At 32.3% G+C, this 24,908-nt stretch overlaps 2 protein-coding genes across 2 annotated transcripts; one reads left to right on the forward strand and one right to left on the reverse strand.

Annotated features, from left to right (window-relative positions):
- The first annotated feature begins 19,003 nt into the window (after positions 1-19,003).
- LOC122602937 (copper transport protein CCH-like) lies at positions 19,004-20,711 on the forward strand. The gene is made up of 3 exons (XM_043775551.1): positions 19,004-19,162; positions 19,395-19,470; positions 20,083-20,711. Exons 1-3 carry the CDS (start codon positions 19,154-19,156, stop codon positions 20,499-20,501), a joined length of 504 nt encoding a protein of 167 aa, XP_043631486.1. The 5' UTR covers positions 19,004-19,153; the 3' UTR covers positions 20,502-20,711.
- A 406-nt stretch (positions 20,712-21,117) lies between these two features.
- On the reverse strand, positions 21,118-22,599 carry LOC122604844 (serine/threonine-protein kinase D6PKL2-like). Its single transcript, XM_043777705.1, has 2 exons — positions 22,028-22,599; positions 21,118-21,900 (listed from the first exon to the last, which is right to left on the reverse strand). The coding sequence occupies exons 1-2, from the start codon at positions 22,597-22,599 to the stop codon at positions 21,120-21,122; spliced, it is 1,353 nt and encodes a 450-aa protein (XP_043633640.1). The 3' UTR covers positions 21,118-21,119.
- Positions 22,600-24,908: the final 2,309 nt, after the last annotated feature.

A 24,908-nucleotide genomic window follows, 5' to 3' on the forward strand; every position in this document is an offset into this window, starting at 1 on the left:
CACGGGTCGGGGCGGGTCGTGCGAGGCAAAAACCGAAAAAACGTGAAGAAAACCCGCGACCCGCCCCGGACCTTCACGGGCCGTGTCACGGTTTCGATTTTCATGCATTCACGGGTCGCGGGTCGGGCCGGGTTTTCGATGGTCAGACCATTTGCACATCCCTAATCCAACCTATTAGCTAGCCTATTATTACTCTACAAATACGTATATTGTTGCATTAAGGCCGGGCCTCATCACTCGAAAATGGGCCGCAACAATAAGTTGTTATTTCTACAGTATTTTATTTTTAAGTATACAAAGTACGTATAATCTAATTGGAACTGTTTGATTTTGTTGTTCTATCTTTTTAGACTTTTTGATAAAATTAATTCTACTAATTAAATAACCTCTCTTAGATATTATATTAAACCCATATAACAGATCGATATCCATCCAGTCTATCGATCTTGTGTTTATTAATACGTACTGTATTATTTAGCATATGTATGATGGAGGAGATCGATCCACATACATGATGACATTCTTCAAAACATATATACTTGCTGGAAAGGCACTGCTCCGGTGCAGATGCGTATCCATGCACTGGAACCGGTTGATCTCAGATCCTGGTTTTATGAGAGGAGACTTGTATTTTACAGTGATGTACGTGGGGTTGTTTCTAAATGGCGTTTTGTATTGGGTAATTACATTCTATAATTTGGGGATCTTGGCTCTTGATGTCGTCAACCAGATGACGTACATTTTCAAAAATAAATCTACCACATGGGCGCCCTTGGAAGGAGCTCACAAATCCATGGGTACCCGAGTACTGGGGGACTCTTTTGGGGTCCTTAAATGGACGCCTTTGCGTGATCGATAAAGAGACTGAAAAGTCCACCAGATTCAATGTGTGGGTCATGATGAATGAAAAAGGGGCGGCCGATAACCTATTATGGCTGAAAGTATGCACATTTACATTGGGTTTGGACTTAGGTAATATACACAACGAGTTCCACCCTATGTGTCCGGTCAAATTCTTCTGATAAATGGCTCAAACCAGATTTTTATCTATGACACAAAGACACATTCATGTAAAGAGCTAATCAAATTTGAATCAAGCAGTAACCGTGCTTCACAGAAATTTATGACATTTCCAGATTTCAACAACATACTCTCAATCGAGTACGTAGAAAGTTTGGTTTCGCCATAATTAATTCAATATCTATCTCTTTCGCTTTAACATATATCTCAATGATATGCTAGCTCTTTTGAAATTAAAATATATATATATCTATGAGTTTCGTATTTCTTTCCTTTAAAAAAAAGTATATAATTTAGCATTTTTAGCTAGTGAGCATTGTTCCGCTTCTTACAAGTTTTTATCAAAACTAGATATCTATCCACGCAATACAATACATATATAGAATTCTATAGTTTCTACTGGATAAAGACAGAAATTATTTTTAGCGCATGATCAGTGATTAGGCATAACAGTATTGTTAAAATATACTCGTAATATTATTCTCAATCTCTATGAATACACTATTTTCATTTTAGTGCATGACTAGTGATTAAGCATAATAGTAATGTTAAAGCGTACATAATCTTATTCTCATTCTCTATACACTACTTTTAGTGCATGATTAAGGTTATAGACGACCAAATTAGAAAATCTCCTTTTCTTCGTGCAAATATGACTCTTAGACTGTTTGCAACGGGGATGCCCATAGGATATGATATCCGTGAGTGATGTGGAGGCTATAGGTCGTGATGTAGGTGATGATGTGGAGGTTGTCCATCCGCGCGTGAGGAAGGATTCATACGCATATGGTTTTAATTGTTCATTATTCTTTTAAAGCATGATCATATGGTGAAATGAGTTTTTTCTATTATCTTTATACGGTAAAATAAAAGGGTAAGTTGGAGAACAAAAATAATATGACTGTGAAATGAATAACCAGCAGCAACAATATGATGAAATGTAGCTGATTATGAAACGAAATGCGTGCATAGATGATTGATCGAGAAGAGATGATATTTTTTAATTTGGAAGGGGTGAGAAGGAATTTGAGATACACAGATGGGGTTAATTAGTAAGATAGATAGATGGTGAGAATGGATATACCTAATCACAATGTTTGGTGTGGGAACTGAGAACTGAGAAGTTCTAAAAAGGTTTTGACTTTAAAATTAAGTATTCATTTAGGGTGGTGCTTATAAGCGTCCATGGCTTGCGTCTTGAGGCCATGGGACGCTCGAAGCTTATTGACACCCATCGTCCTTGTGGCTACGTCTCGGTCTTCAGTCTCCACCAAGAAGTTCAAGAACGCTCGCTGTGGGTCCTTTGTAGCCATTTGAAGTTTTTGTTTTTATTTTTGTTTTTCTTTTATCCCCAACGTTCAATTTTTTTTTCCTATTTAAACATTAACATTTTCTCAACTTAACACAACCATTTCAAATCACTAACAACTTCTTTCAACTCATTTTTATCTTCCTCAAACCATTCAATTTACAACTCATTTTTATCTTCCTCAAACCATTCAATTTCAAATCGACGAGACGAATGTGGACTGAATCCGAAGATCTTCTGTCATGCAGGTGTTGGATACAAGTATGTGAAACGGTTAACGAAAGCCAAAATACTGCTTGGACCAACATCTCTGAAAGCTTCAACATCAATACGACTGAAGGTCCACGATCCATATCTCAACTACTAGGTCACTTCAACAAAATTTGCAATGAATGTAGGCCGTTTCAGGCAATCTATACGAGGTTGAATGCACAGAGGCAATCTGATGAGTTGCTCTATGCAACAGCGCATTAGGAGTACTGCGAGAATTATTGCAAGGGCTTCAAATACGAGCAGTGTTTCAGGGAGTTTATCACGGTTGCCCATTTTTATTAAGTTTGTTTTCGAATTTCAAGTAAGTCTGTTTTAGTATTTTAATTAAGTGTGTTTAATGTATTTGTAATGCCTACTTTGTAATTAAATAAAAACAGACTTTTATTCATAATTTAGAAACAGTACAAACTTATTAAAGAGAAACATACAACATAATAGTTCATAGAACACATTATCAAAATACAAACTTATTTTTCATCTCATAAACTCCTTTGGCACTTATGATCAAATGGTCCAAGGTGATGACCGGACAAGGAAGTTGTTCCATAGCAATTTGAATCTTGTCGATCTTTCCCCGCAAATAAGTAAAGTATTGATACTCAAGATCAGTACAATATTCGGTTTGTATATAATCGATTTGTTATCGACACCATTGTTTATTCGCTTTTAGTTTTCGACCAACTGCAACAAGTTCCTCTTTGAATCTTTGGTGATCGAGGATATCAGCCATGATACTCTGTTGCACTTGATCGACAGTCATTGGTGGTTTCGGTTAGAAACATTTGATGAAAAAGCCATTTAAGTTGTATAAAAGTTTGTGGTTTGATCAGAAATGTTTGATAAGAAGCCACTATATATATATAGGTAAAGTAAAAGACACTTCTCCAATGTTCAAAATTCAAAATATTACACTTTCAATCTCTCCAACATTCGAGTTCAAAATATTTGCAATTTCAGTCCCTCAAACGGCCAAAAATTCAAAAACATTTACACTTTCAGTCCTTGAACGGCTAGTTGGATTGTCACTTAATAAATGCCAACCCACAGCACAATTCATTTTCATCACCATTACAAATTTCATTATTCTACAAACTCACTCACTTTTTCTAACCAACTAGCGTCCTCATCATCAAAGAAAAATGTTCACCGACATCGACTGACCGAAGATGAAATGAAAACACGAATCATGATTGATATCAAAGAGGACACCCTCCTTCAAACTGAAGTCTCTAGGGTCATGGGTAACCTATGGGAGAAAATGAGACGATGCAAGAAACAGGTTGAGGCAATACAAGCACCTGGCCGCAAGGTCTCGAAGCACGAAGAAACATATTCATTGTTTCTGCAGGATGAGATCAAGAGGATAAAGAGGATGGTCGATGACGTTTTTAATGTCGGTCACACGTTGGGTGACCAATGCACTTGGACCGAATCGTACCACGACAATTGAGGGGAAAACAAGACAACGGATGAAGTCAAATGCCCGCAACCCGACAAGTGGTAACTCGACGAAAGCGCTTACCGTGACTTAGAAAAAATGTCAATAAAAGATGATAATGAGTAATCGTAGAAAACTAATGTATATCGTGTTTTTATTATGTATTATCTTTTTTAATTATGTGTTGTCTTTTATTTTTAAATAATGTAATGTGCTTGTTTAATAACGAAATGTGTTTTTTTGTTATATTTGAATGATGTTTTTTTTGTTAAAGAAAATATATTAAAGAATTGATGATGTTGCAAAAAAGTTCTGAAGGAGCTGTCATTATAGACAGTAAGAGTTCTGAGGAGAGTCCTGAGTAATGTGATGCTGATGTGACAGGGAAAAAGTTGAAAGATGGTCCTCCTTATAAGCACTGACCTTATAAAATTGTTCTCTTTTATTTTATTACTTGACAGACTATAATGCCCAATATAATCTACTCTTTGCACAAGGCATGTATGGTATCAATGAAGCTCAAATGTTTGCAGTAGTGTAAAAAATTAGAGTTAGAAACCAAGAAATTACCATATCATTTGTTCCGTGTAACACACGGTTCAATTTTGAAAATTTATAAAATGATTCTAGTATCTAAACTAATGTGCGTATTTTTATGTTCATTCAATTGGCAAACTTAATTATAGACAATTGTATGTGCTAAATGTTGGAAATTTTATGTAATAACATAGAAAATCCAAGTTAATAGATATGTTAAAAGGAGTTGAAAGAGTAATTAACTAATGTCAGTTTGTCCCACATTGGTAGAAGAATAAACATTAAGTGTGTTTATAAGGAGGAGTGTTGAAGGGACCGGGACCGGGGGCGTGGGCGATGAGGCGTAATGTGTCGTTTTAGTGGCGCACTTTGCACTTAGCCGTCTTTATTTTTGGCTAGTTCGGTGTGGCTCGATTATGGCTTACATGGCTCGATTATGGCTCAGTGGCTGATGTGTATTTTCTAGTCTTAAATTTATGAACACAAAATACCTAGCTACTGACTACTACACACTTGCGGGCAGTGAACCCGTTCGTATGCAATATAGTTGACTTGGTAAACCGAGGTCGAACACAAGGACTTAATAAGCAATTGTTACAATAAAATGATTCAGATTAAAAGAGGGGGGTTTTGTGACCGAATTGTCACGTTGCAAAGTTAGTGAAGAAAGTCAGTAATCCCGTAGGATTAATCGCAAAGAGTATTTGATTGATTGAATCTTAACACAGATTTAAAAATGAACACCTACTTGGATCAGCTCACATGCCAATCATCGGGTCTAAATATTATTTGCATTTGTTGAACGACTTAAAAAGTAGACAAGATGAACTCCCGTTATACTTGAAACTTTAACTGCTCAAAACATATTTATTGCTCCCACACTTAATTTCTACTCTAAACAGTTAAGCATTAAATTCCTTAGTTGATTTTATGATTTAATCTTTTGAAAGCTTTCTCCCGAACTGCTTATTCGCCTAATCAGATCCCTCTATCATAAGCGTTTACACATTCAAAATGAATTTAATTGTTTTTAATCTTTATCGTTGATTTCTCCCGAACTCCAACGATTTTAGGTTAATTATAGACCGATTAACCATTTCATAAATCAATTGACATGACATAGATTTCTCCCGAACTTCTAATTACAATTATCAATCAATTAATATAAAAGTTGAAAACAATAATTAAATCCAAATAAATGTGGATCTTCGATTAAACATATAAACCTTATTCAACATTCACAAGCAACATTAATTCGACCCTATGACATGCTTACTACCCAAGCGGGTGCTAATGATTTAGCTACTCATATTAAAAACACAAGAACAAACAAATAGAGAAGAAATCATATTATACCAAATGAATGAAGATAATCCGGTAGCAATGATGATTACAATCCAAAGCTGAAAATATGTGAAACCCTAATCACTTGTTTGCTCCAAAGTATTCCAAGCTATGAGAAAACTAATAAAATTATGTCAAGAATTCGTCAAAAGTGCATAACCCTAACTGAACCCATATACCAAATACGCGTGTAACGGCCGTTACTGAGCTAACTGGTCGTTACACTTATACTTGATGTCTAACGGGCGTTACTGGCTAACGGCCGTTACTCACCAGTTGATTTCTAACGGCCGTTAGTTCTCTAACTGCCAGTTACAGGAGAAACCACAAATCACCTCTATAACGGCCGTTACTACAGTAACGGCAGTTACAACTTCCAGATTTCGTTTTCTTCGTCTTTCGCTTGATTTCACCCGAATCCTTCTCCCGTTTCTTCCATAACTCATCAAAATCGACCAATTCATTCGTCTAATCAATTTCCAACCTGAAAACACTCAACACACCTTCAAAGCATAGAAAGTTGGATATAAAACTATCAAAATGACGAATAATTGGTTCTAAAATCACGTGGGAAATGGTATAAAATATGACACATCGGTGGGTGGTCCTATTCCAGGCCTTGCACCTGGCAGGACACTTGACTTAGTCTTAAGTGTAACACATGTTGTTTAATCATGCAAACCAACATGTGTCCCACTAAAACTTCCACTAACCAGTTTATATGTATATAAACTATACTTAGTGGTTTTTTGGTAGTTCAACAAGAACAGAACACTAACACTTCAAAAATCTGGATCATCAACTCTTCTCTTTCACTTCTCTTCAAGTTGTTCTTGAAGGTAAATTCCGGGTTGTTGGTTAACTCCGGCAGTACATACTGCTTTGGCTGTTGTACCCTGGGAAACTGACGGGTTTACTTGGGTAGCCCGAAATCAGTTTTAAGGGGCCTCTGTTCAACAAAACCCTCAGCCCGTTTTGCCTTCTTCTTTTCTATTTTATGTTTCTGTTCTTTTTCTTTCTTGTATTGATTAGTTAATAGTTACTTTACTTGTTATATCTTGTTGTAATTCGAATTTAATTATCAATAAAATGTTTATCTATTGAATGGTGTTCTAACAATAAATTATGTGAAACAAAAGAAGGTAATCAAACGATAGTCAATGGCGAAAACTTTGTAAAACTCCTAATGGTGTAATCAATCGAAATTAATTTAAATCAAGTTATAAGTAATCGCGGAATCTATTTAAACAAATGAGTTTAGTGGTCGGGATACTTGAGGAATTCCTAATTTATTTTAAACGTTCGATAATTGAAAATTGAAAATTCTAAAATAAAATAAGCTGCTAGGTAGTATTAAACTTCAACAGATTAATTGAAAATTCTAAAATAAAATAAGCTGCTAGGTAGTATTAAACTTCAACAGATCATGATGTGATGTCTTTTTTTGAATCGATTTATTTACTTATAGAACTAAGGGATAAAAGATAAGTCGATGTAGATGCGTACAAATCATAAAATAACTTTTAATGGGAATCAAGGAAATTGGGAAGAGGAAATGTGGAATAATTTGGTTCTTCTTTGATGGTTGAAATGGTTATAAAAAGAACTTTTTGTTTTCCAAGTTGAATGGTTCATCATGCACCAAATATTCTTAATCTTTTGAATATGCATCTTTATATACATATTAACCAATATAATTAATGCATACCAAGGTTTAAATATATGCTTTTAGAATACAAAGCTCAAATATTACTGGATTACTGGTAATTAGCCACATTATCATTATCATATATGTATATATGATTCCTGTTTTGGAAAATATATAATTAGTTAAGGCCGTTTATTTTATTAAATAAATAAACGATAAGTTTGAACCCATTACACAAAGTGGTACCGGATTCTTAGACCAAACGATTGCACACATCCATAATCTCTCCAAGTATAACGTGCTAAAAGATCTTCAAGAATACGAATTCGGAATAAATTCCACAATTTATTGAATAATATTATGAAGCATACACCCAAGTGGACATGTTGTTTCCCTTATAAATAATTGTGCTCATCAGGTGTTTATTGTACAATGCAAGAAAAAAGCTCATATACAAAGCCAAAAGTAAGGGAAAAAAATGTCTAGATTGGGTGGTAGCAATGGCGGCGGTAGTCGGCAGACAACTGAGACTGCACCACCTAGACTAATTCGGCTAGAGCGGCTATCAACCATGGAGAAAAAACTGCCTACCATCAAAGAAGATGAATGCACGAGTGGTGATCTTGGCGGTCAGCTTATGAACTTTCACGGAAGTCGTGTGGCAACATATTCATCTTCGACTAAGCATTATGCTTGTAGTTGATCAATTAAGTAATTGTTAACGATCAATAAAGATGAATGTCCCTTTTCATGCATATTTTTTCTCATCTTTGTTTCTCTAATATGTCGCTATAAAAACTAAAGCTTCATAAGCTAGTTTGTCTCGTTTAAGTAACATGTTTATTAATTCTTTCTTCTTATTTTCTGATGAAATTAAAAAGATAGACTTTACTACCTGTTAATAATACCAATGATCAAAAACATAGACCATCTCCCAAACTTTTGAATGGAACCAATTATACTAAACGAAAGCAAAAATTAAACACAAAACAAAGTTTCGATACACACAGCACAAGGTGCATGACTGAAATTAAAGTAAACACAAATAACTACTCACTGAATTGAAAATGACCCAACAATGACATCTTTAGCCTTTTTTTTTCATATACACATATCAATTAATGATTTGTACTACCTTTCCCCCCAAAAAAATTTTTTTAATTGATATGTACTTGTGTATTGTAACCGGTTTCCATCATGTATCCCTTTTTCGAAATTCAAAGCATTAACCGAGAATAACAGCATATGTACCCGTAATATATTTTTTTAACAAAATACAATTAATCAACCATACGTACATATCCTCACATATACACCATTTATGAACCTATTTGAACTCACAACCTAATGGTTAATTTGTCATCTCAAATGCCACACGAGTAAGTCCCTTTGGTTAATATGCAGTAGTATTTTGATTGTTTTGAAAAATAATCCTACATCCACTGTGAAGGGTTTTATTAGATGGAAAGTAAACAAGCAGCTAATTCAAATAGAATATTTGTCTTATCTAAGTGCGTTTTTAGTAATCTTAGTAACCTTCTTTGTTTTTTGGTTGGATATATTTGTGAGTTTAAATGAGGTTAAAAGGAGTAGATAACATAAGTGATGGGTAGATTTGTGTAGGTGGAAAGACATTAATACCCTTTATGTGTTACTCACGTGAGACACTTATTGACACAATTAACAGATGCGTTAGAAAGGGACTATCGTTGCAATTGAAACATGTTTTCAGGGATTACCATTGCTAGAAAAACACGAGAAGGACTACCATTGCAAAAAGTAACAACCTGCAAGGACCATTCTTGCATTTAACTCCAAGATATGTACAACTCGTATCCACAATCTATTGGTTGACGGATATCACAATTCACACATACTGCAACAAGGTATAGGAGTTTTCCCAAGTTCTTTTGGATTTTAAAGGAAATAAATTTAATAACATGTGACAGGCAAAACAATAATAATAAAAATCTATACTCCCTTATAAAGGGTATTAGATTTATTAAAATTCAGCACTTTTTTTCTTTCTAAAATACCCCTGCTTAAACATAATATCCTTATATACTCTCATTTCTCTCATTTTCTTTAATCATTACACACTCTCATCCACTTTCTATCACCCTTTGCCGCCTCCCTCGCTCTCCACCACCGCTTCCTTATTATATTGTCATCACTTTCTAGCCGCCGCAACGCACGAGTATGCTCGTAATAATAATAATGAACATGTTTAAAGCAAATGCTTTGAGCATTTATGTGAAGGTTATCAATTTAACAATTTCTAATCCTTCAAAGATATAAAAAGGTCTCTTGCTACACATAATAAAAAAAAAATGTTCACTTTTTTGGTTTAAAAGCAAACCTAACATTACCTACCAGTTCCCACCAATTTATTTTGTAAGAAAATCTTCTATTAGTGTTAAATGTAGAATAAATCATAATATCAGTTGGAATATGGAAAGGATAAAAAAGACTTGGAAATATGCAAAGACCCAAATCAATCATTTTGGTCCACGAGGTTAGGCCATATTTGGCCCATCACAAAATTTCCTGTGAAATGCCCAACCCAACTCATCATGCAACATCTGTGTGTTTCAAAAACGAGATCGCAAAGTCCAAATAAAAAGGTGAGGATATTTAATATTTTCATGTTGATTTAGGGATGAACAAAATCACCGAAATACTGAAACCGAATTGGTATCATACTGATATCGAAAATCGGTAAGGATAAGGATTCGATTTTGGTATCAATTTTAAAGATTTAGTCAAATTGGTTTCGGTTCATTTATGCATTATTTGAACCTTTCGAGTCTAATAATGCTATAGCACATCTAAACTTCATTTTATGAGTCTTTTAAAACTTTTTGAGATTTGATTAAGCCATGAGTCTAAGTATATATGAAAAAGTAAATTAGATCTAAAATATGAGATTTTATGTATTAGGATGGTGTTGGTGATGATGTGGATAGTTGGACCAGACTCGAAAGAAAATTCCGGAATTATTTTTAAACTAAACATCAAAACAAATTTGAAAAATATATATTAAATACATATAAGTTTATGTATATTTTATTATACTATAGCACAGTTGTCCTAATAACTTATTAACCAATCACAATTTTTAATTTCCTTAAATTTTAACTTTGACTTCTTTTGACTTTAACATTAAAGAATTATAAATTTCATTGGAAACATGTCAAACATTAAAGAATTATAAATTTCATGGGAAACATGTCGACTAACTATATGTATATCAACATATTAGATAAATTAGATAAATATGAATCTTATTTTATACATGAAAAACCAACATACTATTATATAATCGACTAACTAAATCTAATGATTAAAAAATATACTACCTAAATAAATAAATATATATATATATATATATATATATATAAATATTAGTATATGAAAATTACACATTAATTATTATTATTGTTATATTCTATCAAACACTATATACAACGAAAAAGTCAATTTATGATTATCTTAGTTGAATTCCTTAAGGTATCTTCTAATTTGATCACTATTATATATACATATATATATATTGAACGACAAATATAATTATTAAATACTAATACACCAAATAATCCTACAACTACTCAATGCCAAGGATTGAACCTTGGTCTCTACTCCAAGAGGCAAGAGCCTCTACCAAGAGGCTTTTATGAATATCTAATATAGTATAAATCGTAAGATCTCCTCATCCTTTTATGACTTAAATGTATAAAAATATAATAATGATATATCATAAGTCTCGTGTCTAGTGTTGGGCACGAGCTTAAAATCTAGTTAAATACATATAAGCTGTGTGTTTTCGTTCCTTGGGCTCATCTGGGATTACATTAAAAAAATTATACAGTGAAAACCGGTGGCGAAGTGGCGCGACATCTTTGAGTTAGGATTTTACTTGTATCTCAATGTAATTGAAACGAGTTTATTTTTATCCTTTTTTGCGTTTCTCGCGGTTCGAGCCTCAAAATGTATCTAGCATATATTCTTTTCTTGTTGTTTTCCTAGACATTGTACTGTAACTGTTGCTTGATGTTTAACAATTTGCTAGACATTCTTATTTTTAATATTTGACGTTCTAAAAAAATATTAAATACATAAAATAACAACACAATTGATTCTTTGTTCTAGTTGTAAGGGGTTTCCATTTATGGATGAGAAACTCTCATGTTCTAATTTTTGTTCTAACAATTTTTGTTTTGTTTGCAATTATCAAATGTTTTTGAGTAAAAGGAAAAGAGGGAAAATGTTCGACAGTATTTTGGGTATATTAATTCTTAGTCTTTAAACACGGAATGCGTACCCGCGCAATGTGGCGGCAACGGATGGTGCTAGTGGCGGTGGCGATAACGATGTGGCTATTAATCTAATTTACGTAAATGGTAGTGTAATTTTTTTATGGTTAAGGGATGTATCTTTTGTAAATAATTTTATTAAGAATATTATAGAGATATTAAGTGGAAATATTTAAATTAAATAATAAAGGAGATAGATAGTTTGGATAAATATGAGTGTAAAATATTTTAGGGATATATTAGATAGATTTAGTGTGTGAATTAGAAATGTGTTGAAAATTTAAGGTATTTAGGGTATTTTAAAGATAGAGAGTTAAAAAGAAGGAAGAATAGTTTGTTTATTAATATATTATGGGGAGTAATATCCCTACAACACTTTTTATCTATACACAACAATACATGTTTCGTACAGTTGCATACTGTACAGTAAAACATGTACAGTTGTTGTGTATGGTTAAAAAGTGTTGTAGATATATCACTTTTTATAGAAGAGTGTATAAAATGGTTTATAAGTAGTTGTAGATGTGTCAGATTTTCATAAGTTTATGAGATTATAATTTTAACTTAATGAGTGAAAACCAATTCGAGTGATTGTATGTGCGTATGACTGGTTGTGTTATGTCGTCTTCTAATACTTGAAAAACATTAGCAAAAGTTTACTAACAAAAGTATGGCATAATTTTTGCACTCATAAAAGATAAAAAATAAAAGGTGATAAAAGAACCCACCTTCACTTCTTACTTTGATTAGAAAGTATATCTTTTCAATTTGTTATGTATACTTTCAATATATGTAGATTATATAACTTTTATTCTTATTCTTAAAATTAGTAAAATACATTACTATTAAAATTCAAATAACCAATCAAAATGTTTATTTTAAATTGATTATTTATTAGAAACAAGATTACCTAAAATTATACTTTCTTACCTTAAATTTATACTTTTTTTTGTTTTTTGTAAGGACAATTTATTAAGTTTAATTAATTAAATAAAGATATAAATATGATTTAAGCATATTATGAATGCAAGCAATTTTTATTTAACTTATAAGATATAAAGTCAAAAGATTTAATATCAAAATTAAGGGTTGTATATATATACTCCTTTATAAAACGAACTATTTTCCCCCATTTTAAACTTTCTAACTTTAAAATATCCAAAATAACTTTAACTTTTAACACATTTTCCACCCCCACACTACATATACATAATATACCCTTAAAATATTTTCTAACGCTATTTATCCAAATTATATCTCTTCTTTATTCACTAATTTAAATATTTCACCTAATATACCTATAAAATATCCTTAATGAAATTGTTTACAATATGCATTCCTTAACCTTTAAAATAACTACACTACCTCTTTTAAATATATTACTTTTACATTAATAACCGCATCGTCACCACCACCACCCGTCCCCGCCGCCGCCGCATTGCGCGGATATGGTTTTTGTATATCTAAAATATGACTATGGATAAAAAAAAAAAAAAAGAAGGGTTCTAAATAGGTTAACATTTTCATTAATCTAACCATGTGCATATACAAGACTAACATCGAGCTAGTTAATCTTGAAAAAAATTTGTTTTAATTCTGATGAATATATCCTGGCTGTATAATTTAATTTAATTTTATTTTATTTTTACCTTGTTTGATAGTTCAAAATGGAAGTCTAGGTGACAATGTATCTCCTTTAAGTGGTTTGCTCGTATCATTCCATAAAATATATTCACAGAGGTATTTGAAAATGTGTTTCCGAGCTCACATATCTAAATTATTTAGGCGAGATATGATGTGAATAGATGAAATGGAAGTTCTAATCCAATCTTTTTAAATGAGTTCATGATTATCAGAGAGAAAAAAATAAATTTAATTTTTGATTTGGACCATTGAAATTAATAAGCAAAACGATCTGAGCCTTTGAAATTAAAATTTAATATATGGTAAGTAATAAATAAACTAAGAGTCAAATTTGACTATTTTAGATATGGTAACTATTTTTATTTAATTTAATATATGCTTTTTTAATTATGTAACTATTTAATACTCGGTACATGATAATTATTTTCAAAATGATTTGTATGTTTTAGCCATTGATCATGATAATTATATACTACATGGTAATGGTAATTACTTCCAATTTATTTGCATATTACATGCACGATCTAAACATTAACTTTTATATAAGTATCTCCATCATTCCATTATTAGAGCATTAGAGCTGATTATTAGAACATTAGATTTTAGGCTCATATTTAATACACATGGATTATCACATCATCAATATTAGGTGTTAATTTATTATAGTTTAAAATTTAATTAATTTACTATTTTTATTAATAATACACTGATCTATATATTAAAACTTTGAGTATTATATTGAAATATTTTTAAAAATATACTCATGGAAATTGTTAAATATATCCAAACAACTATAGTTTCTATATTAATCATGGTAAATATCTAAATATGAGATTTCAAAAAACAAGTTACTTGAAGTAATCATTTTCTTAAAAGGCTTTTTTTTTTACTTGAACTAAACATAGTCTACACATTCAACATTTAAATGTTATTACCGTAACATGATGCCATTTTTTTTAACAAATTACAATGCTATTCAAGTTGGAGATCATTATCTTATGTCATAAAAAATAATACTATTTCAAATATAAATTGTAGATCATATATTTTTTTTTTGACAATACAGTTTGTTTTTGCTTTAAATTAATATTTTAAACTCTTACTTTCGATATTTAATATTGTCTATTTTTACATTTTGCCTTTTCTATATATGAACACCAATAATTTTTTTATTATATATAATCATATATTGATGAGTAACCGCATGACGCGCCGAAGACAGTATGGTGGTGGCTGCACCAATTAGTAGTTCGGGTACTTTATCTGAAAATAAGCGCGTTATAGGGGGTAGTGTATATATTTTAGCAGTTAAATGATATGTATAATATATATATAAGAATAAAATAGGTTATGAGGGGTAATTTAGAGAGCAAACATGTAACTTGAGGAAGAGACTAAAATAGTTTATAAGAGAATATAGATATATTACTTAAAATGCAAAAAGAAAAAAAATTGACATGACACAATTCATCAAATCCATTTACATGAATTAGTACATGTTATTTAAGTAAAGTAAAAATATGGCTAGACATTGCAATATTCTATTGTTTGAGTAAGCTGGTGGCAAGTTGACGAATTGAAATTAACCAACCCATAGGCATCCCATCTAATCATGGTGTTAAAATCCCAATGGCGCGTTAAATGGGTTGGTTGATTTCGGGTCACATGGGTTGTTCAGTTGGCGTATTAAATGAGTTGGTGAGTTAACGGGTCAACGAGCTGATTTCAATTCAAATGAGTGTTTGTTGTTTGATCAAATAAATTGGTGGAGCCGACCTATTAAAAAACATTATATAAATTTTTATAATTTTGGGTTAATAGGTTGACCTAATAACCCAAAAGGTCAACCCGACCCCGACCAAAAGAAAACAAGTTGGCGGATTACCGAGTCGAGATCTTACGACTCTAACCCAGTTTTCCGTATCAGTTCAAGTCCAATTTTGGATAAGGTTAATTATTAACAATCTTAATATATATCAAACCGACTCTATATATGCTATATCAAAAAGTGTACAAAGTTTAAGACTTCATTTTAACATTATGCTTGACGTAATAATAACCTTTATAGTTGGATATAAGCTAGGCTTTTAAGTTTACTTAGTAACCCGATCACCGACCGGGTATTAATCTAGTTATGATTTGTCTTTGTTTCTATTGTGAGTTTAATATTTATAAAGAAAATACTAAATACTAAATAATGTTATGTGCATAAAGAGGTCATACTTTTTATGTAAAAAACTTACTCTTTAAATGCTATGATAAGTGTATTATTAATTGAGAGATGATAGGGAGGCTTAAACTAATTAACCTAAAAACACACCTAATATTGAGATTATGCCATCTGTCCACAATCTTGCTAGCTAAAATCTTTTTTAATATAATCCCCAATATATCCTTACCAAGTATTAGACATTCATATATATTTACTTAAATTATGCTGGAAAGAAGGGATATTAATTTCTTCTTCTTTAACAATGATCGACTTTGACAAAAACATTTACTTTTCATTTCTATTTCACTTAGAGTTCCATGTATATATACATGTATATCTTTTCTTATTTCTTATATATATACATTCTCATTAGTTATTTATTTATTTATAAAATATATTCAAAATTGATGCCTTCGTCATCTTATACATCATCTGGAAATCATTTTATAATGTATAAAAAAGTTATGCCATAAACCAAAAAAGCCACTGTAAATCAATACTATACATAATCACTTGCATATAATAATAATATCAAATAGTTGCCTCGTCGAACACCACAATTAACAATCACAAAAGAATTAAATATTTTTAGTGGTAAGAGACTTCAAGAAAAACGCAAACAAACAATCGAATTAAACACAACAAGAGGTTGATCTGGGAGACAGAAAGTGTTTACCGGAAAACAAAAGGGGGTTAATGAGAGGGGGTAATAAAATCTTTAATTCAAGGATACAATCGGAATTACATTAAAAGAGTTTTTGGTTTTCAGAATTGGTACAGGTGGCATTATATTAAGATTAGACCTATTTTTAGGTTTAAGAAAGTAGGTCTCTCAATCATTTTTCTTATTAATTTATGCATTTTGATTACATTTTTAAGGATTGTATTTAACATATAATAGTAAATCAGATACATATTGATCTTAGGGATGTGCATGGTCCGGATTGGACGATTTTAACTTAGATTTTAGTCCAAACCAATAATAACGGTTTAATGTTTTTTCAAACCAAACTGTCCAGATCAGTGTCTTAAACCAAACCAACCAAAACCAATTAAACCGGTTTGGTTTGGCCGGTTATATATATATATATATATATATAAGGGGACAATCAAATAAGAACAGTTTTAAAATAAGAACGGTGAGAACACCTTAAAAACATCATTTTGATACATTAAAAGTCTATAAAACTGACATAGTGCATAACTAATTATCATTATTTAAGTGTTTAACAACACATTGATTCATCAAAATCGAAAAAATCACGTTTTTTGTTGGATGCATCGTTTTGATGATTATGCATCCAAGATGGATGCACAAAACAAAAAACATGATTATTTCGATTTTGACGGATGAATGTGTTGTTAAACACTTAAATAAAGATAATTAGTTCTGCACTATGTTAGTTTTATGGACTTTAATGCATCAAAATGATGTTTTTAAGGTGTTCTCACCGTTCTTATTTTAAGAATGTTCTCACCGGAGTGTTACCCTATATATATATATATCATGTGGTTATAGCTAACATACTAAAATATAGTGAGATTATATTCTTCATATGTTACAACTATTAAGTTTTTGATATCTATACTTGTAAGATATAAAACAATACCATGACATAATTAATACGATGACATAATTACTTGAGTAGAGATATAAACTTATGTTTATAATTACATATGTTAATCTAATGGTCCGGTTTGGTTTAAATGGTTGGTTTAATCTTTAAAACCGCAAACCAAACCGTAAGAACGGTTTATGGGGAGAAAAAGCCGTCGGTTTATATTTTTGATTTCAAACCAACTAAACCGTACAATTGGTTTGGTTTAACTGGTTTTATTGGTTTCGACCAAACCATGCACATCCCTAATTAATCTTACAGTTAGTTGACTAAGACATCATTTTACATGAAGACAGTTGAAGAAAAAAACAAGATAAAAAAGAAAAAGGAGGATACGCCATAAATTAACGGGGGCATAAAAGTATTGGCCATTGGGTAGGCCGAGGTGTATCTTATCGTCCACACAGAGAGCACAAAAGTTGATTTTAATGGAATGTGATGTGGGTCCAAACAACTACCCGAATCTAGCGTACATTGTACTACAAGGTATTTTTAATCGATTTGGTAGCCATTTAACTTTTGTGCCACTCCTAATACGTACACATTTACTATTAAGACAAACACAGTTAACTAAACTTTTTTATTTAAGAGGTTAAATAAGTTTATTCACCTAATAAGTTGTAACTGGCTTATTTTAGTCTTATGTTTTAATTCAAATTATTTTATTATCATGATATGGGTCACCGGGGGCACCATTTGACAGGGGCTATGACAAGGGACAGAGGTCATCAGGGGTACCAGTTACTGGGGGCACGAGGTGATTGGGGCACAAATGACCGGGAGCATTAGGTCACGGGTTGGGGCGACTGGGGGCGAGGCGTGACTAAGACAAGGTAACTGCGAACACGATCCAAGAGGCACGAGTAATGGGGGCACGAGAGGTTTTCCCCAAATAACGCCTCTTTAGTTTTTGAAAAGTAAAAATTTATTCACCTAAAAAAAAAGTATTAATATAATTTAATGGATTAATCTGATCCATCCATTTAAAATTATTTGGGTATGGATCGGATCACGATCCATTCATGGATTATATAATCATCCATTTAAGTTAGTTCATTAACAGATCGGATCATGATCCAATCTATATCCATCTATTGACACTCTTAAGTCTTAACCCAATATATGTTCCTTTCTGTACGGTATACCTATTTACATTTCGCATCCTTTTAAAGTTCATTCACAACACCAAAATATGCAATAATATATGTTTACTGCAATAGCTTATAGTACATTGGTTATAAATTATAGAGTCGTGCTTTGGATGGGTTTTAAGCTAGTGACATATAAGATTGGAATTATAGTATGTCTAGTGGAACAACCTATCATCATTAATATATATATATATATATATATATATGAGTTACGTACGTTTTGAAAGTGAAACATATATATCAGTGGTTGACCGGTTGACAAAAATATGAACATCTTTATAAATTTACTCTGTATTCTCAAGTTTAAAGCTAAAAGAATTAAAAATTAATAAAATTGAACATGGAAGAAGTGAAAAGAAAATATACACATAAAAGTTTATTTTGGACCTGTCATCAAAGATACTTTTAGGCCCAAATTACTAGTAAAAGAATGTATCAGTTTCCGTAACGGTTTCTAAATAACAAAAGACTGTCCACACCCAACAAAGAAAAGAGAAAAAAAAAAAGAAGCTGATTCAGACTCCAAATTGAAACGTAAAATCGAATCTTCTTTTTAGCCTATATTAATAGACGAGTTTGCCCAGTTTTTCTAAACTCACTTCGAATCCATCCATATATAATACTAGTAATTGATAACAGATAAAAATGTCTCAGGTACGTTTTCTAGATCTCTAAATTTATATGTTTATATAATTAGTACGTATAATATATACTTATACTTGTTTTTTAGCAAGGACAAGTTAGTTTTGTTAATATTACTGTCTTTGTTTGTGAATTGTGACTGTTAGACCATAACTTGTTTTTCATATGTGTATACCAAAGCTATATATGTTAGCTTTATTATGTTTGAACTTACGGAATGATTGATGTGTGTTTGGAATCATAGACGGTTGTTCTGAAGGTGGGTATGTCATGTGGAGGTTGTGCTGGTGCTGTCAAGAGGGTTCTTACTAACATGGAAGGTTTGTGTTTTTTTGATCTTGTTTTGCAAGAATTCATACATAATATATGGACCTAATTCATTCCCTGCCCGATTAAATTAAGTAACTAATAATTAACCCATCACTAATTATAACACGTGACATGCACAATTTACCTTTGTGTATTTATTCATTTTATTGTCACAGGTTTTAGGTGTATCACAATCATAACATTAGTTCTAAAATACCTTGCTAAAGCCAGCTTTAGTTCAAGAACTTTGAGTAAATTTTGGATAATTTTAGATTTAAGATATACAAAGGAACAGTAGTTATGCTTCTTTAGACTCAAAGTACTCATGTTTTTAGATTATTTTGATATTTTCTACCTTTGCATCTGGTTCTAAAATCAACAAAACAGAATTGATTCCGGGCCTATTTTGGCATTTCACTTTCAGTGTTTAACATTATCCCTATTTGGTTGAAAATGCACAATTAATTGCATATGAATATGATACCATTTGCTAAAAGTTGGATCATGCTATTTTATCACATATAAGAATTGTGAGTTGGAAGGACCACAAAAGTTTAGCTTTTTATCGTCAAAGTTCACTTTTAAGAAATCTATGCTAAGATCATGGAAATGTTATTATTTAGGGGTGGAAACTTTTGACATTGACCTCGAGCAAAAGAAGGTAACAGTGAAAGGGAACGTAGAGCCGGATGCAGTTTTGCAGACTGTTTCCAAGACTGGTAAGAAGACCGAATTTTGGCCAAAAGAAGCATCATCATGTTGTTGTGGACCCAAAAAGGCGGTGGAACCTGCTGCCGCCCCTTCTACTGAAGCTGGAGAAGCAGTGGAGCCTGTGACTGCACCATCTTGTGGAGCGGAACCTGTGGCTGCGTCATCTTGTGGAGCTACAAAACCAACAGAAGATGTTGCCGCACCATCTTGTGGAGCTGCGAAACCAGTGGAACCTGTGGCTGCACCATCTTCTGAGGCCGAAAAACTGGTGGAACCAGCTGTTGCACCATCTTCTGAAGCTGAAAAACAAGCTGAACCTATTGCGGCTTGATCTTCTTATAAGGGTTTTGGATGTTGGTGTATTCAATATGTTAGTAGTTGTGTGGGTTGTTGTAAGTTTGTAACTTCTTCCTTTGTAAAAGTTAGCCATTGAGATAAATCTTGGCACCACAATAAAAACAGAACATGATTGTATGATACTCGTATAAAAAAGTACTAGTACAAGTTATGAAAAAAACCCAAAGTATTTAATTACTCTTCAGCTAAAATTGTATTTCACCAGTCCTTGGTGTTAAACTAGAGAGGGCAAAGTGGTTAGGCTGGGTAACAAGTCAGAATAAGTCATGTTAAAACGGGTTTCTTCTACCCGGTCAACCTATGAAACTTATTTGCCCTTTTTCTGTTTTCAAGTTGTTTACCCATTTAATCCGTCAGTGCAACGCAAATCACCTATGTTATCTATGTAAATGGGTGGAAATTGCACCTTAAATTTAGTGGCTAATTTATCCTTGGCAATTGTGTGCTACTAATAAACTGTATCTTCAAAACAATTCATTTTTTATGGACTCGTACATGTCAAACATGTCTTTTTACATGTAAAGTAATCATAAATAACGTACAGAACAAACTAAAAATGACAAAACAAATAGATATCATGAATAGTGAGTGACTAATAGTAGTCTATATGATCATCATGATTATCATTTTGTGCAATAAAATCTCGAAAAGAGACGGGTTGAGGAATATAGGGTGGTGAAGCCCCACGTAGAAGTGCCCAATCTACTCCATCAAAGAACGAATGGTGTTTGATTGACGGTGCACCCTTCATGGACCCTATTCTCTTAGCCGGGTCCTTGATTAAGAGCTTTGTGATCAAATCTTTCATAGCTGAAGATGCCACAGGTTCTTTAGGGAACTGAAGCCCTCTAGCCAAAATGCTTGTAAGGGTAAATTCATTATCACCACCCCTAAACGGTGTCACGCCATAAAACAGCTCGTATACAAATATCCCTAAAGTCCACCAATCAACTGCATTGCCATGCCCTTCGCCAGAAACTACTTCTGGTGCCAAATACTCATGAGTGCCAACAAATGACATTGAGCGAGCCTCAACTGGCTCAGCCATTATGTCAAAGGCTGGACGGTTAGTGGGTCTCATTCTTCGTTTTCTCTTGGGGTGGAAACAAGAGAGTTTTGGCATGACGCATTTAGGAAGCATACACGAGGACAATGAACCCTTGGTGCACGTTAACGGGCTGCTGATGGCATGTTCTTGACCTTGAACAAGTTTTGGGCTCGTGGAATCGTTGCATTTCAGGCATAAATCAAAGTCAGTGAGCATTATATGACCGTCTGATCGGACTAGTATGTTTTCAGGTTTTAGATCTCTATAGATTATGCCCATCATATGAAGGTATTCTAGTGCAACCACAACTTCTGATGCATAAAACCTGCATAAATTATGCACACATCAACTTAATATTAAACCCTGCTTTAATCAATAAAGCAATTTTAACCCACAATATTTTTTTTATAATATTACTTATAATAATTGGCCACAACTTAAATTATACTCACCGGACTGCAGCTTCATCAAACCTACGATCAGGTTGACGTTGTCGAAGAATATGCAAATCGCCACCAGGGCAGAACTCCGTCAACAGACAAGACCATCTATCAACTTCAAAACTAGCAAAAAGTGAAGGCAAAAATGGATGATCCAACATTTCAAGAATTTCCAATTCTGTTTTTGCCCTACTCTCTTTGTCCCTATTCATCAACTCTTCTTTATCCATAACCTTGGCAGCAAACATGCACCCTTCAGCGCACTTTAGCTCCACCAAGTACACACTCCCAATATCGCCGCTTCCTAGCTTTTGAACGAATCTTAACTCCTCTATCCTGAGTGTGGCACCATTAGCATTCACAATTCGACGAATGGCATCCTTGGTGATATTAGTTGGTACTACTGGGCTTGCTTTTTGGGAAGATGAGAAAAAGGTGGCAGTACTTGGAGATTCGCTTCGTGAGCTTGAGCTAAGCTTCAAGTGATCAGTAGTCGTGGTGGAAGAGCCACGACTACGAGCACTTGGACTATTATTATCATGATCAGCCATGAGGCCTGTTGTTTGGTTTGTCTCTGCTACCATGCTTTTTTGAATATATTATGACAAATTATGGAAAATGAAATGCAAGAAACTTGGATTTTATGAAGGATGGTGAATGGTGATGAAGTGGACGTCGGCCGGCAGAGATGGGCTTTGTCATAGGGCCGGCTATTTACAAGGACTAAAAGACCCAATAATGGCCCCCAAGCTGGATTATATTGTACTAATTGTAGTATTATTATTAGTATTTATGTAGCTAACTAATTAAGGTCATTCTTAAATTACAGAGGTACGGTTTATTATATCTAGTATAATATAATACTTTTATATCATGCATAAATAATTAACCATTTTAGTAGCATTTCTTTTCCTATTAAAATTGCTTGATATATCCAAAGCAATGGTTACATATATGCATGTTTGAATCAGTCAAATATTTTTTTCTTATTAAACTTTGTCATGATCCAAAAACAAAAAAACTAAGATATCGTTTATATATGCTATAAAAAAATATTGTTATTTCGACATAAAATGTATATGAGTATATTACAATTTGAGAAATTGATATGTTATACTTGTGATTAATGTTGGAATGCATAAAAATAGTTTTAAGTTTATGACCATATTTTATTATTTACACTTGTTTCCTCTCCTCTTCTCCATATATATTTTTACCAACTCATTATCTTTTACAAATTAACGTCCTAGAATTGTAGCCAACAAACCAAAAAAATAAGACTAGTTCTTCCATCATCCCTTAAAAAATTTATTTGATGTTAACATCAATTGGGATGAAGACAGAGGACTATAATTTAATCGCATCTCTATATATATATAATTCTCTATCTCAATTTGATGATGTGGCATATCCCAGAGCTCGCCACATCATCTTTTTCCTACGTGGCGATCTCACGTTGTTGGTCTCTTAAACGTTGACACGTAAGCTGACACCTATACATGCTTGACGAATCATCATCCAGTCAACAACAACATATCCTTTATTAATTATAAATAAATAGCATATTAAAAAGTCATAAGCATGATTAGAACCCACAACCTCAAGTTTTTTATGTGAAACATAAACCATTTGATCTAATGAGATTTTTGTTTATATTTTGGAAAACATTATAGATATTCGGTCTAAAATCCCACGAAAATTATTAAAAATATTATTTATATAATTAGATGACAGTTGACACATATATAAAAGAGATATATGGTAATAGTTTCTTACCTAAAATATATATTAATGACATATTCTAAATTTATAAAAGTTTCCATATTTTAAAGATCTTTTTAATTCTTATTAAAAAGTAATAATGATTCTTAATTTTTTTTAAATAATATCTTTTGAGATATAATTTTTTTTTATTTATATTTAATTTTTATTTTTTAACATAAATATATTGTAAAAATATAAACTTTAGATTACATGGAACATAAAAAAATGTAGTCTTAATTTAAGTTGAATTTATGTTTTTATATACTCTATGTTTAATTCTTTGAGGGTGGACGTAATACATAAGGAGGCAAAATGGTGATCGATCGGTGACCAGTTGGAACACCACCCGCCCTGTAGGTACCAAAGGGTCGGTAGCAAAGTGGTGATGGTGGTGTAAATCTGGTTTCTTCCTCACCCTCTCACCTTTTTAATTTTATCTTTTTCTTTCTTTCTTTATCACTCTCAACCTCACTCATTATGTATATTATGTATGTTAATATGAAAAGAGAGTATAAATACGTACAAAAATATAGAAAACAAAGGTGAAACTTACTTCTCATTCAATGACTGAATAAGCCTTAAATAGACAAAACTACATCTCATGTGATCCTAAAAATAAGCAAATAAACTATCAACTCTACCTAAGGAATTGGTCATGGGTATGACCCATAACGTTCATATTCTCAATTGCATATAATTCGGTCAACCCCATGACTTCATACTATTTATTTGAAGCAACACTAAAACCAACTCAAATACTAACTTAAATAAAACCAACTCAAACTAGATAATATGACTGAGTCAAGATTAATTCCTACATAGACGGTGAGAGAATGGTGAAATATTCATTGCTTGTGGAAGGGATGAAGGAGGATGAAAAAAAGTGAAGATTTATCTTAAGGTTTATAATTTTTACTTTTAATAATGTTTATTACTTTTTCATTTGACATTTTACTTCATTACATAAAAAAATATCTTCGTTTTTCAATGATAGTTTTTTATTATATTGAATATTTGTTGAACTATTTGATAGAAATTTATGTTATCTCGTGCAACGCACGGGGCTAAACCTAATATACTACTAATTATATTCAAGACTGTTTAATACATCAATTGATGTAACGTGTTG

The sequence above is a fragment of the Erigeron canadensis genome, chromosome 6 (assembly GCF_010389155.1).
Source record: "Erigeron canadensis isolate Cc75 chromosome 6, C_canadensis_v1, whole genome shotgun sequence".
NCBI classification, from domain to species: domain Eukaryota; kingdom Viridiplantae; phylum Streptophyta; class Magnoliopsida; order Asterales; family Asteraceae; genus Erigeron; species Erigeron canadensis.

What these genes read in the sequence shown, in the direction of transcription:
- LOC122602937 (XM_043775551.1), top strand. An exon ending in GGTTCTTACTAACATGGAAG is followed by an intron (nt 19,471 to 20,082) that starts GTTTGTGTTTTT and finishes GTTATTATTTAG; the next exon opens with GGGTGGAAACTTTTGACATT.
- LOC122604844 (XM_043777705.1), bottom strand. Translation starts at nt 22,599, where the DNA reads ATGGTAGCAGAGACAAACCAAACAACAGGCCTCATGGCTGATCATGAT. An exon ending in TTTGATGAAGCTGCAGTCCG is followed by an intron (nt 21,901 to 22,027) that starts GTGAGTATAATT and finishes TAATTTATGCAG; the next exon opens with GTTTTATGCATCAGAAGTTG.